The sequence below is a fragment of the Notolabrus celidotus genome, chromosome 1 (genome assembly GCF_009762535.1).
Source record: "Notolabrus celidotus isolate fNotCel1 chromosome 1, fNotCel1.pri, whole genome shotgun sequence".
Classification (NCBI taxonomy): Eukaryota; Metazoa; Chordata; class Actinopteri; order Labriformes; family Labridae; genus Notolabrus; species Notolabrus celidotus.
This window is the reverse complement of record NC_048272.1, coordinates 13,535,753-13,549,290: the sequence shown is the minus strand read 5'-3', so window position 1 is coordinate 13,549,290 and position 13,538 is coordinate 13,535,753. Positions and strand designations below refer to the sequence as shown.

General features: G+C 40.4%; 1 protein-coding gene across 2 annotated transcripts in view; it reads left to right on the top strand.

Annotated features, from left to right (window-relative positions):
• Window positions 1-8,204, top strand: part of ppp1r16b (protein phosphatase 1, regulatory subunit 16B) — a 122,127-nt gene extending 113,923 nt beyond the window's left edge. For both annotated transcript variants that reach the window (XM_034680746.1, XM_034680738.1), the window contains exons 7-11: window positions 1,639-1,764; window positions 1,920-1,995; window positions 2,964-3,093; window positions 3,317-3,464; window positions 4,135-8,204. In XM_034680746.1, coding sequence (XP_034536637.1) covers window positions 1,639-1,764; window positions 1,920-1,995; window positions 2,964-3,093; window positions 3,317-3,464; window positions 4,135-4,644 — 990 coding nt within the window. In that variant the 3' untranslated portion in view covers window positions 4,645-8,204. The remainder of the gene's footprint in view (window positions 1-1,638; window positions 1,765-1,919; window positions 1,996-2,963; window positions 3,094-3,316; window positions 3,465-4,134) is intronic.
• The last annotated feature ends 5,334 nt before the right edge of the window (window positions 8,205-13,538 follow it).

The window sequence follows — 13,538 nt, the reverse complement described above, 5'->3', positions numbered from 1 at the left end:
TGTTTCCAGCTGTTAGAGTTTGAGCAAAGTGTGAAGTGAGTGACACAGCAATCAAATAACTCTGCGTGAGGAGACCAGCAGGCTGTGTTTGAGCTACAGATTTAATGAAGGCGAGCTATAAGTTGTGTTTACATTTTTCAGTGAGGTTCATTGTAAAATGCAGTCAAGGGGAAAACTCATTATGTGCAACAGTTAATCCTATGACTGACCTTTAAACATATGTACCTTCAAGTCTATAAATACTTAAAATGAGCCTACACCCACACACAGTTGAGTCGGAAAGTTTCCCCCTTTAGTTTTTACAAAGCACAAAGTTAAGGCTGAAAGAATCCGGATCACACATGCCCATATTTTGCATTTTGGTACCCCCACTCAGTATTAAACATTGAATGTAGAGCTCAAACTATGAGTTGATGTATCTATTAGTTATAATGAAAAGTTTTACTAATCAATTTAACACATGGGCCATTTATTTTCAAGCAAAACTGCAAAAAGATTACAAGTAATAGCTTCTCAAAAAGTAAAAATATAGCTAGCTTCTCTGTTTTCTATCAGAGGGAATTTAATATCCGTGCTTTTTATGTGTTGAAAAGATAAAGCAGGGAATATGGAGATGCAGTCTGTGGCTCTGTGAACTCTGGATGAGGGGAGTTTACTTTGTTCCCATCAAACTCAGCCCAATATATTCGGTATAATTTGTAATATGTGTGTTTTCACTTGAACAAAGTAAAGATTTGTCAGCCCAAACATAATTTAAATACATCAAATGTTGAATTCCTTTTGTGTAATACACAGTTCCCTAATCAGATTTTAATACTTTAGACGAATCAGAACAAATCCCATCATTCTCTTTCATACCAAATACAGTCTTCAAACATTCACGAGCTAAAATGTTAAAGCTGGAGTAAATAATCTGATAGAGTAGATATGAGAAATGGAAGTGTGCTGGTTCATTCTCATCTGCTCCTTGTGTAACTGTGTCCTCGTACAGTACCAGTGAGTTTGTGACCTGCAGAGTGGATTATCTCAGGCCAGCAGGATCACTTTATATCTCTTAATGACTGTTGCTCAGTATACTGTCCAAACTGCAGAAGAGCTGTTCCAGCAGAATCCAGCACCCCCTCAGCTGGCACAGCATTTTACAAAGCTATGAGGAAACATTAGGGAATGAGGGTGCATGGTGACACACCCAAACTTTCACCACATTTATTAATCTATTTATTTCTTGTATTTATCTGATCTTTTTTACTCTAACTGATTTTAATTTTGCTTTCTTTCATTACTTATTTTATTAATGTTACTGTATTATTTTTTATCTTATTTTAAGTATTTTATTTATGATTATGTCTTTTATTATTTTATCATGTCTGTTGTTTTCTGTCTATTCTTTTGTGAAGCACTGGGCTGCATGCTTGTATATATGAAAGGTGCTATATAAATAAAGTTGAGTTGAGCAGGAGAACATCAGAGGTGGAGTTCTGCAGGTGTAGGGTCATGTCTTTCACTGTCATTATTCCGAAGTATATTTTGGCATCTTAATTTTAAAGCTTGAGGCTGAAATCTACACCGGACCTTGTGTGCACAGAGCATATAGTATGTAGGACAACCTTAACCCTGGTCCCTGCTCTGTCCTCGCAGCTCCACATCACAGCAGCAAACGGCTACGTGCAGGCTGCAGAGCTGCTGCTGGAGGGGGGTGCTCGCATGGACCTCAGAGACTCAGATGGATGGCAGCCTCTCCATGCTGCAGCCTGCTGGGGTCAGGTAAGGTAAACACAGCAGGAAACAGGAAATAGAAACACACACACACACACACACACACACACACACACACACACACACACACACACAAACACACAAACAGAGAGAGAGAAAGGTTTCCGAACCATTATCATAATTTGCGGTTGTTGTTGTTTCAGATGCATGTGGCAGAACTGCTGGTGTCTCATGGAGCCAGTCTCAATGCCAAGACCTTCCTGGAAGAGACCCCTATCGGTACATTAACACCTCGATGCTCCTCACTCTCACACTTATCAATACACCTGGTGGGGGGCTGAGAAAACAACACATTGCATCCCAGCAGGGACTCATTTCCAGCTTGTTTACTCGATACAAGTTTTAGATTTGCCTTATCAAGACTTAAACAAACAGAAACAGAACCAAAAAACACCATTTAAACTTTTTCTTTGCTTATGCATTCCTAGTTGTGGCAGTTATGTTTGTGGTGATCTGTTACATACAAATCACAACCTATGAATATGTTAACACTCAGCACGAGAGCATCTGCAAGATAAATTATAATGCAAATGCATACATACCTGGTTTTATTGTTTTAAGAGCATATAAGGAGTATCAAAGCCCAATGAACACATTCATACACTACCAGTCAAAAGTTTGGACACACCTTCTCATTCAATTGTTTGTATTTATTTTAAATTTTTTTTGACATTGTAGTTTAATACTGAAGACATCAAAACTATGAAATAATATGGTTTTGCCATAATATGAATTACAACAGTAGTCAAATAGGGCGTTCCATTGTATACTAACCCTACCTCTGAACAGCACAACTGATGGTCTCAAACACATTAAGAAGGCAAGTCATTCTACAAATGAACTCTTGACAAGGCTCATGTTAATTAGAAACAATTCCAGGAGACCACTTCATGAAGCAGACTGAGAGAATACCAAGAGTGTGCAAAGCTGTCATGAAGGACAAAGGGGGCTACTTTACAGAATCTAAAATATAAAACATATTTTTGTTTGTTTAACACTTTTTTGTTCATTCAATAATTCCATATATGTTCTTTCATAGTTTTGATGTCTTCAGTATTAATCTACAGTGTTTCAAACAATTAAAATAAATACAAACCCTTGAATGAGAAGGTGTTTCCAAACTTTTGACTGGTAGTGTATGTGAAAGGAGCTGACATTTTCTGACTTTCATCCTTTTAATTTCTCAGACCTGTGTGAAGACGAGGAGTTCAGAGCCATCCTGCTCGACCTGAAACACAAACACGACATCATTATGAAGTCGCAACTCAAACACAAGACCTCACTGTGCAGGCGAACGTCCAGTGCAGGGAGTCGTGGGTAAGTGCTGACATCTGCTGGGCTGAACCTGCTACTACACTTTTTAAACTCTGTTAAATCTGTTAGAGGAGCAGATCATTCCTCCTCATCCTTAAATTTAGAACTAAAAATATATAAGACACAAATATATATGTATTTAAAAAAAGGTGTTCTATAAAATGAGCTGTGCTGAGAGAATGCTTTCTTCATATCTGTTGCAATGTTTCTTCCTCTGTGTCCACAGAAAAGTTGTGCGGCGAGCCAGCCTGTCTGACAGACACAACCTGTGCCGTAAAGAGTACGAGACGGAGGCCATCGTGTGGAGGGGAGGGAGGGAGGAGGAGGACGAAAAAGAGAAGGAGTCTGATCAAGAGAACAATCTGGTGGCTAACGTGAGTCTTTGGGTTAATCATTTATTGCACCTTGGTCTAGTGTTTTTTCTTTCTGCTCATAATCCGTAAGATGTGAGACCCGATGTGACTCTGAGAAGTTTTTAGCACAGGTAGAAATGTGTTGAATATGAGATATGTGATCATTCCTCAACTTCTCCCACATCAGGAGTTTAAATGTCACATTCTGCTGTAGGTCTGTCAGAGATAGAGGTGATTAAAAAAAAAACACACAGGATAGAAAAAGATTAAATCAAATTTCCCATCAGCAGATAAAAATGTGGCCAGTCTCTGGAATTTAAAGTGAAGAGTGCTACTTCCTCTACCCGCAGACAAAAAGCTGCCACGCTCTGACTGTAGCTAAAGAGACAGTTATCAAGTGGATCTAAAAATGTCAGAAACCATGATCTGAAACTGAAGAAGGCTGAGGAACATTTTTGTGAAATTCAACCTCAAGAATCCCTGAATAACCACGAACAATTACTTTCTTTAACAGTTGCGTTAAATCTCAACCTTTCTTTTTATTTTATTTTTTTACTGGATGGTTTTGGCAGCAGATCAAAGAAATCTGATCTCCCCTGCATGGAGTCTGACCTCAGTGTAGTATGTAGTCTATCATCCCAAAGAGACGTCTTATGGAGGGATTAACTTAATCTCTATTGATGTCCTGCAGGTCAAGCCGGCCGTAGCTGTGGAGCTGGCAGACAAACCCAAGCTGCCCACCATCCTCAAAGATGGCAACGGCAAGCAGAACGGCCTCATCTCCACGACGACGTCCGTGCCGCCGCCGCAGCAGCAGCAGCAGCAGCAGCTGCAGCAGCAGCTGCAGCCATCCAACGGCAACACGCCATCGTCTGATAAGTCCGGGGTCATCTCCGCCCAGCCCACCCAGGAGGAAGCCTGGCCGAGAGAGCGTGCTCAGACTCTGTCTGAGCTCAAGAAGCAGAGGGCAGCCGCCAAACTGTTGAATCACCCTTTGTTTAACGGTCACCTTGGTAACGGCTCCACAGACTCCTTCTCTGATGCCAAAATCAACTCAGATGACCCCCGCATGCCGCTGGTCTCCTCCAACGGCAGCGCTGTTTACTACACCCCGGCCAGCGGCGACCCGCCCTTGCTCAAACTGAAACAGCCAATTGAGGAGGAGCCGCCCAAGACGCGGACCTGCTGCTGCGTGTCGTAGCGTCCCGGTCATGTGACTGTCGATGGAACAGGAAGTGTTTGCACAGAGAGGAGGGATGCAGGGAAGGTGCTGCAGGGAGGGAGGAAGGAAAGATGAAGTTTTCTATTCTTGAGCGTCCTTTTTTGTCCCTTCCTTTAAACTTCTCCCCGGAGCTTATGGTCGGCTCCTAAAGGGCGTTTTCCTCTTACCTTCCTTTCATGTGACCCGTCCCCAAACACAGACACGTTTCAAGTCAAGCAGAGAAGAGGAAAGAAATGAAACTGTGACACTTTTTCTTCCTGATGTTCCTTGGAGTAAAGTTCCCTTTTTTAAATGAGGAGTCTCCGTATAAGAAATGCCAAACGGACAATAAGAGTGCACGAAGCTCTTACTCCGGCTGAGAATGGAGGTGTGGACAGTTTTTAAACTTTTCACCAGGAGAGAGAATTTTAAACCAGAAATGCACAGAAGGTCTCAAGGTACAAGAAGCACGTTCTGCCTTCACAGATGAAGACAGAATAGTTATTTTTTCCTCCCACACATGGACGGTTATCATGTTATTAAAGAAGATTTTCCTGCAGGACAAACTCACATTGTTGTCACACCATTGTTCAGCGTTTTAGCCATATTTTTTTTTCTATCATTTTCAGATGAGCAGGAATACAGCTCCAGATGTCTCAAGATGTTTTTTATGACATTTTCATCTTAATCTTCATATCAGCGACAGCAAAACGTAGCAACAAGAGATGAGTGACATCCCTTTTCATACTGAAATGCTGCCTGCACAAGCAAAGGGAAGGAACGCCATAAACAGTGTTAAAATATTCAGGAAGTGTACTTGTACAGCGAGAGATATCAGCACAGATTAAAGTAGAGAGCTAGTATTATACTTCACCTCACCGTCCTCTCATGTCGAACCTGAACTGACAGCTCATGCTCTTTTATGCATAACCCACTTATGTGCTGTGTGGCTAAGATAATTTAAGCAAACATGGTAAAAGATGATCATTTCCTTATTTATGAAGTTAATGTAATGTAAACAAAGTATATTATGGTTCCTAAAGTTGAGTGTATTTATTATTTGGATGGTGTGTGGAGAGTGTGAATGCAATATAAGATGAGCTGGGGAGTTTTCCAGCAAAGCACCTTCTGACAGCGAGAATCAAACATTCAACAGATGAAATGAAGGAAAGGTTCCTGTCTGCTAAAATGTTATTAAATCACACCAACAAGCCATCCTACGATGAGTCCGAGGATGGTTTCCAGATCTGTGTCACTACAAATAACGGCGTTATCTGTCCATGTTTTGTTTGGTTCCGTTTTTCTCTTGTGGCCATTGTGTGGCTCTGTCTTCTTCCAGTCACTGTATTTGTCTCTTTAACAGAAATTATAAATGTTATGTAATGAACTGTAAGTATAGTATGAGACTCTATGCTTGCCACAGTTATTATTTTTTTTTAATATTAATCCATGGAATGATCCATGGAATTGGTATGTAGTGAGCCAACGCCAGGTGTCCCTGAATGCATCATGAGTCCAACAGGAAGTATGACCTTTCCATCTCCAAAAGCCACAACAAGAAGAAGTTTCTCAGCTCAGTTAAATCAAATATTTGATCATTTGGGAAATAAATTCATTCTCTCTCTTGCTGAGCGTTGCATGAGAAAATTGATACCACCGTCATGTCTATATGCTGCATCTGTAGCGAGCAGCTTGTTAGCCTAGCTTAGCATAAAGAGAGTAGCCTGGTGGAGTTAACAGCCTTTTTCTTCAAACAATAACACATACTGCAGCATGCAACATGCATCATAGCATGGCCTCTTGCTGTGCAGATGACTGTGGGTCAGAACAGCGGATGAGTCATGCTGGATTGACTGCCATAAAGCAAGACTGGATGAAGTATGACATCCAGACATTTTAGGCTTTTGACACAGATTTGTTATGTCAAACTAATATTTTTTGATACATGTTTTTTAACTTTACTTACTTTTGCCATCTCAGTACATTCGGTTGCTGTAGAGAGCTGTCTGAGTACAGTCCTGCCAGAGGTTTCTGGCTGTTAGAGGGAGGTTCCTCATTGCCACCGCCACCAAAAGTGTATTCAAATGGTGCTTTCTAGACTAAGGTAACTTATATAACTTGATATGGTTTGGTGCTGTTTGAACATTTAATTGATCTAACCAGAAAAAGCCTCACTGAGATTAAAAATCTCTTTTACAAGAGTGCCCTGGTCAAGATTGGCGGCAGCACATTCCAGCAAAGTTACAGACGTACAACACATACCATTTCAAACACACGCCAACACATCCTGGATCACATAACAGGAAGTCATCAGTCAAAGCATCTCCAGCCTGATCTATCTTCCTCCATTTCAGACGCACTCGAATACATTTAGAAGACCAGAGAAACTTACACCTGGCTCACCTAAAAGCAATACTATCCTTCAGTTTTAAACATTTACTGAGGCAGGTTGGCTGAACTAAGCCAATAGCTTTGTATGTTATTAAAAATATATAAGTGTGGTTTCAGTCTCTTTACCCAACCCTCTGCAAGAAAGAGAATCTGTAATTTCCCCAAAACGTGTAACTCCTTTGATCGAACATCTTCTCCTTTAATCTCTGTGTGAGTGCCAAAGAGTCTTCCACCATTTTAAACGTAACCTTTAGGGAGATTTGAAACATTTGGGGAAGGCTTTCTCTCCCATTAAGATCTTTTTTTTCTGACATGTGATTACCCACAATGCAATTACCACTGTATCCCTACAACATCAACTGTACAGTGTCAAATATTTGTACAGGTGCGTTTGTAAATATGTTTGTATCAGTATTCTCTTATCTGTTCCCATGAACTGCATTTACATGTGTGTGTGTTGTTACCATGGAGGATTTTGTAGGAGATTGCCCACACGATGAAGAGTGTTGGCGGACGTTTGGTTGTTGAGGGGGTAAAACTGTGATTCTGTGTAGACCCTTTAAGTATCTCAGCAGTCTAAAATCGTTCAGTGAAGTTGATGCTTCTTGCTTCCATGATCACAATGACCCCCCACCCTTGTGTTGCGGTGACCAATGTCTGCGTGACTCCTCTGTGTAAAGTTCAGCTAACGTCAGTTTAAATGTTGCTCACAGAATTATGTTTTTAACCCAGTATGAGGAAGTACAAATCAAGCCACAGTCAAAGATAAAGATATTTCCCCTTTTTTAGTTCCTTAGGTAAGACAGTGACATCATCTTGTTTTGAGTCAGCTGAAATTCATTGAAGTTCCTCAAGTTCATGCCTGTCCTGGCCCTATACGATCAATTACATTTACATTTCAGATCTGCCTTTTTATGACTTAGATTTGATTACAGTGGATTGTAACTTTTGACTGCTGCCCGGTCAGTATTAGCCGTATAGGGACGGTCACCTGTTGAAAAAGTACCTTGTATCCTCAGATCTACAGATCAAAGCTTCTGTTTGTCTGCGAGCCTTGTTGTCTGTAAGGATAAGGATAAAGACAAAAAACTACTGATTTTGTAATTACTGGAATATATTGATGGTTGCATTAACATATTTTGAATAAATTGTATATTTTGAGAATTTTACATGGTCTCCTCTGAGTTAGTTTTTATTAGTGTAATCAGGTATTTCTTATAGTTTTCATAAGACTGCCCTGAACACCTAAACATGAGCAGATGTGTTTGAAATTAAGATTTGATGCTTTTCTTTGTTTTATCACTTAAAGATATAAAAACCCATTTGGATTCTGCAAGGTTGTTTAGATTAGGGGTTTTATCATGGATTACATAAAAATGGACGTAGTATCTGTGACGTCACCCATCTGTTCCTGAGCACTGTTTTGAAGCCAATCGTCAGCAGGTGACATATTGGAAATGCTGAACTCAACCTAACTTCCTCCAAGCTAGTGTGAAGTAAAGAGGTGGGCCTTTAGACTTTTTCACTCACGGCTACAGGGTGCCTGCCTTTCAATCAAGTCAGCCATGTTCTTATTTAGGAAAAGACTTGGGAGTGTAATTCTTCGAAAATATCGAAATTGTAAAAAAATTCACCCCTGTACAGTTAGTGCCGATAAAGAAATGAGCAATTCAGACTCAATCCATTTTTTTTACCAGGCTGTTAACATGTTTCTTATTGCAACAAAGATCGTATTTTTTGAATGGGTATGTACTGTATGTGGTTTCTGAAGTCAGCCTCAAGCGGACGCTCGATGAACTGCAGTTTTTAGCACTTCTGCATGAGCTTCATATTCTAAGACAGGAGGTTGCCGCTTGGTTTTAGTGTACGGGTGAAATAACTGATATCTAAGTGCCATAAATTGCATTCACTCGAGTGGCCAGCAGGGAATGACTCTACTGGTGGCAAAAATAGGGCCACAGAAATAAGACTTCTTCTCGAATTATTTAATATCAAATTTCTAAAGAGTTTATGTTTTAACAGAGGAGAATTTGGGAAAAGGCTTGGTGTGTTTGAGAAAGAGGCTAAAGTCTGACAAAGACGTGACAATGGCAAAATGTCAATCAGGCAAAAAAAGTTTAGTATCATTTCTAGTTCCTCCAAAAACATCACGTGTCCGAAAAAAACAGAAAAATAAAAAAGGAACCAGCATAAAGGTAATCAGATAAAACAAAGGAAAAAGGCAGAAAACAAACTGATCTTCAGGACAGATAAACCCTAACACAGTCTGATAGATGACATGACAGGGACTACTTCCGCCCTTTTTCGATTCTTTGGATAAAACCAAATACAACTAAATCCATCGAGGCATCAACAGAAGAATTTCATATCATTTCTAAGTGTTTTTTCTGGAAACAAAATCTGCAGATTTGAAAATGGTGAAATTGATAATGATGTCCAGTATTAGTATTCTAAATGTTTCACTGTCACCAATCTTCAAAAAACAGCATCTTCTTCTCCAAAATATTCAGTCACCCTCCTGCTGAAGTCACACAAACATGATATATTCAGGCCACGTTTTCCTGCTTTATGAAGGTCACTAACGTTTTCTTTCACCCTGCGACGTCTGCTTTCTCTGCCCTACTTCTGCAGCTCCTCTCTGATCTGAAACAGGCAGAGGCCAGACTGTCCTTCAGCACACAGCTGTCAGGGTCCTGGCCCGGCATCAACTGCGTCCCTCAATGATTCTCTGTTTTTATTTCCCCCTGCTCTCTCTTTCTGAACTTCTTCCTCTCATCCACTGTCTGCAGGGTCAGCAGGGTCAGTGTTTTCAGCAGGCTGCCCAGCAGTCATTGCTCAGATGAGAAGCAGACAAATAAAGAAGGCAGTTTGGAGAAAGTGACATGTTTTTCAAAGTTTATTTTGAGCCACATTTGGGGGACTTCTGGATCTGACTTGTCCTAATTTCCTGCTACTTTAACATACTGTACTCTTTCTGCTTTCAAGTAATTACATTACAGTGAAAATCAGAAGCCTCTGGCTGGCATGTTTGAATATGGCTGTCCTCTTTTTTGTAGATGTTTATCAGTACATGGATTACCCAGTGGTGTCAGTGTCAGCTCCCTAATGGTGAAGAAAAAGAGGAGTGCTTTTAATATGGCATTTGATGGATGCTAAACATGGGTTAAAACCAAAGAGCATATGTCAGCGCCTGTCTCTGGGATATTTTGGCTCTTCTTTTTTACAACAGAAGATGATGGAGAATATGAACATGCTCATACTTTTGTGAACTGAACAGCTTGATTTGCAATTTTTTGAATGGCAGCGTGAGTGTAGATTACTCCACAGACAGTGACTGACCGCTCACATTCAGGAAGGTTCCAATTGGTAGGGCCTTTCTAAAACTGCTCTCTCCATTCTCTCCCTACCATTGACAGCCTAAGCTCCCCATACACCTCCCCTCAGTTGTGCCTTTGTGTGGAGGTGCCGCCAAAAACCTGAGTGTGGAGAGACAATAACTAAACTAGATGAATTACTGTATTCTACTATGAAACCATGGGCAGATCTTGAGGTTAAAAAGTAAAATGCTGGCTTACTGACCAAGTGTAACCAAGCAGCATCTTCCGGTCGTAAAAAATGAAGCCCATGCTAAAGTGCTAAAAACTGTAGCTCATTGGGCTTCCACTTGGACACTGGCTGCAGAAACACCAGAATCCACATACACACCCATTCAGTTCATCAAGTGTCTGTAGAAACCACGTACATATCCATTCAAAAAAGACAATATTTACAGCAAAAATAAACATTTTAACGGCCTGGTTAAATAAACGGGTTAGGTCTAAATAGCTATTTTTGTGACTTTTTTTACAATGTAGCATTTTCGAAGATATTAAATGATATAAAGATATTACATAAGGGGATCCTAGACTTGCTAGCTGTTAGCAAAAAGGCTAACGGCCCACCTCTTTACCTCAAACTAGCTTGGACGAAGTTTGTTTATGTTCAGCATTTTATATATGGCATGTTGTGGTTAGGGTTATAATTAGGGTTATGATTAGGGTTAGGGTTTAGGGTTAGGGTTATGATTAGGGTTAGGGTTTAGGGTTAGGATTAGGGTTAGGGTTAGGGTTAAGGTTATGATTAGGGTTAGGGTAAGGGTTATGATTATGAATAGGGTTAGGATTAGGGTTAGGGTTAGGGTTATGATTAGGGATAGGTTTAGGAATAGGATTAGGGTTAGGGTTGTGATTAAGGTCAGGTTCAGGGTCAGGGTCAGGGTTAGGGTAATGATTTGGCTTAGGGTTAGTGTAATGATTAAGGTTAGGGTTATGATTAGGGTAATGGTTAGGGTACTGATTAGAGTTATAATTAACACTCATCATTGAGTTTTCTTATCAAAAATATGAAGCGTTAAATTTTCATCTGAGACACTATTTGCATTTATGGTCTTAAAAAAACATGTATGTCCAGCAAATTTGGTCATATATGAATTCATGTATGAAGTAACTGTAAAATAACATACACTACCAGTCAAACGATTGGACAAACCTTCTCTTTCAATGGTTTTTATTTATTCTAATTATTTTTAACATTGTAGTTCAACACTGAAGACATCAAGACTATGAAATAATATGGTTTTGCCATAATGTGGATTACACCAGTATAGGGCTATCCATTGTGTACTAACCCTACCTCTGAACAACACTACTAATGGTCTCAAACACATTAAGAAGGCAAGTAATTCTGCAAATTAATTCTTGACAAGGCTCATGATAATTAGAAACCAGGAGACTACTTCATGAAGCAGACTGAGAGAATACCAAGAGTGGACAAAGCTGTCATGAAGGAAAAAGGGGGCTACTTTACGGAAACTAAAATATAAAACATATTCTGGTTTGTTTAACACTTTTCGTTAATTAAATAATTCCATAGATGTTCTTTCATAGTTTTGATGTCGTTGGTATTAATCTACATGGTTCAAAATATTTAAAATAAATACAAATCCTTGAATGAGACAGTGTTTCCACACTTTTGACAGGTAGTGTACATAGCAATTAATAGTGCACCCCTTATTGTTTCATACAGAAAATAATCATGAGTCATGCGTGACTTCAACATTAATTAAGCTTTAATTCTCTAAAAAAAAAGTACCATTATTGTATATTCTTACCAAAAACATGTGCAGGTTGAAAATTGCACTATGAAGTTACTGCAAAAGCCTCAGACTTTCACACCTAAAGCACAAAGATGAGATATGTCTAGTTTAAGAAGTGATGTGGGATATAAGCTAAATGCTGCGTCCTGAGTTTTCAGAGCTTTCCACATGATAACCTCAATATCTGCCCCTGGGTCTGAAGTACAGTGATTCACTTAGTCTTGGAACTGGGTTGGTTGAGGGCTAGGGGTTGAACCATAGGAGGCTCTTCTGAAAGAGGAGCTCAGTGCAGCCAAAAACAACAAGAAGTGAACTCGTTCATTTTGTGACTGTGAACTCACTTTAGTGTTTACTTGCACAACACTGGTCAATGGTTCAAAAGTGAACATATTCAACAAACATCTGCACAGGTTTACATCGTCACGTCTCTGTGTCTTAAACAAACATCAGGAGAAACCCGTCTTTCATGTGAATCCCCCTCTGTGCAGGATCAGTATGTCTAAAGCATATAGACAGAGAGGAGGACAATGGAGCTGAGAGCACATGATCAGGACTGCATTAACCTCCTCTGCGTGACTTGGCTTTGCTATTGTGCCTGAGCTACAGTGAGTCCAGGCCAGCTGGCACCTGTCCCAGTCCTTCAGTCCTCTTCAGTGAAGGGTGAAGTGGACCAGAGCCAGGAAGAGCATACAGACACATACTGACCACCATGTCGGACGTAAAAATGGAGGGGTGCTGATGGAAGGCACTGAGAAGCAGAGGAGGATAGAGGAGGAAAGTTGAACCAGTGCCAGAGAGGTTTTTAGAGACTGATGGACGGACGGATGGGGAGAGGGGGATAAAATGAAGACTGCATGCAAATGAGAAGTCGACTGAAAGCAGGCTGACGCTGTGAGGACGCTGCATCTATTGACCAACCTGCCAGCTTTTTGAAGACGGATAAAAACACTGCACAAAGGAGAGGACAGATGGAGGGATGGGCCAGTGGGTCAGAACTTCTCCCCGTTTCCCAGGATCTGCTGGGTTTAACAGAGCTTCAGTGTCCTGTTTGACCTGAAACTAAGACATCCATGAGGAGTGAGTCAATATCTGTCCATCCGACCACTGACTAAAGTCTATCAACCTGAGGATTTAAACTCAGACAAGTCACCTACTGCCTCCCAGACATGAGACATCTTGTCATTGCTAAATATATAGTGACACTTTAAACTAATGCTGAGGGATGTCTTTGAAATATTCATCACAATGTTGAATAATTGAGCTACACAACTGTTGCGGCTCACTAACATGACCCCCTCCCTCTCTCTTAGAGCCCTTAATAGAATCTGCCTGAACCACAGCAAAACAAGAGGGTGCACATATTTCAGGC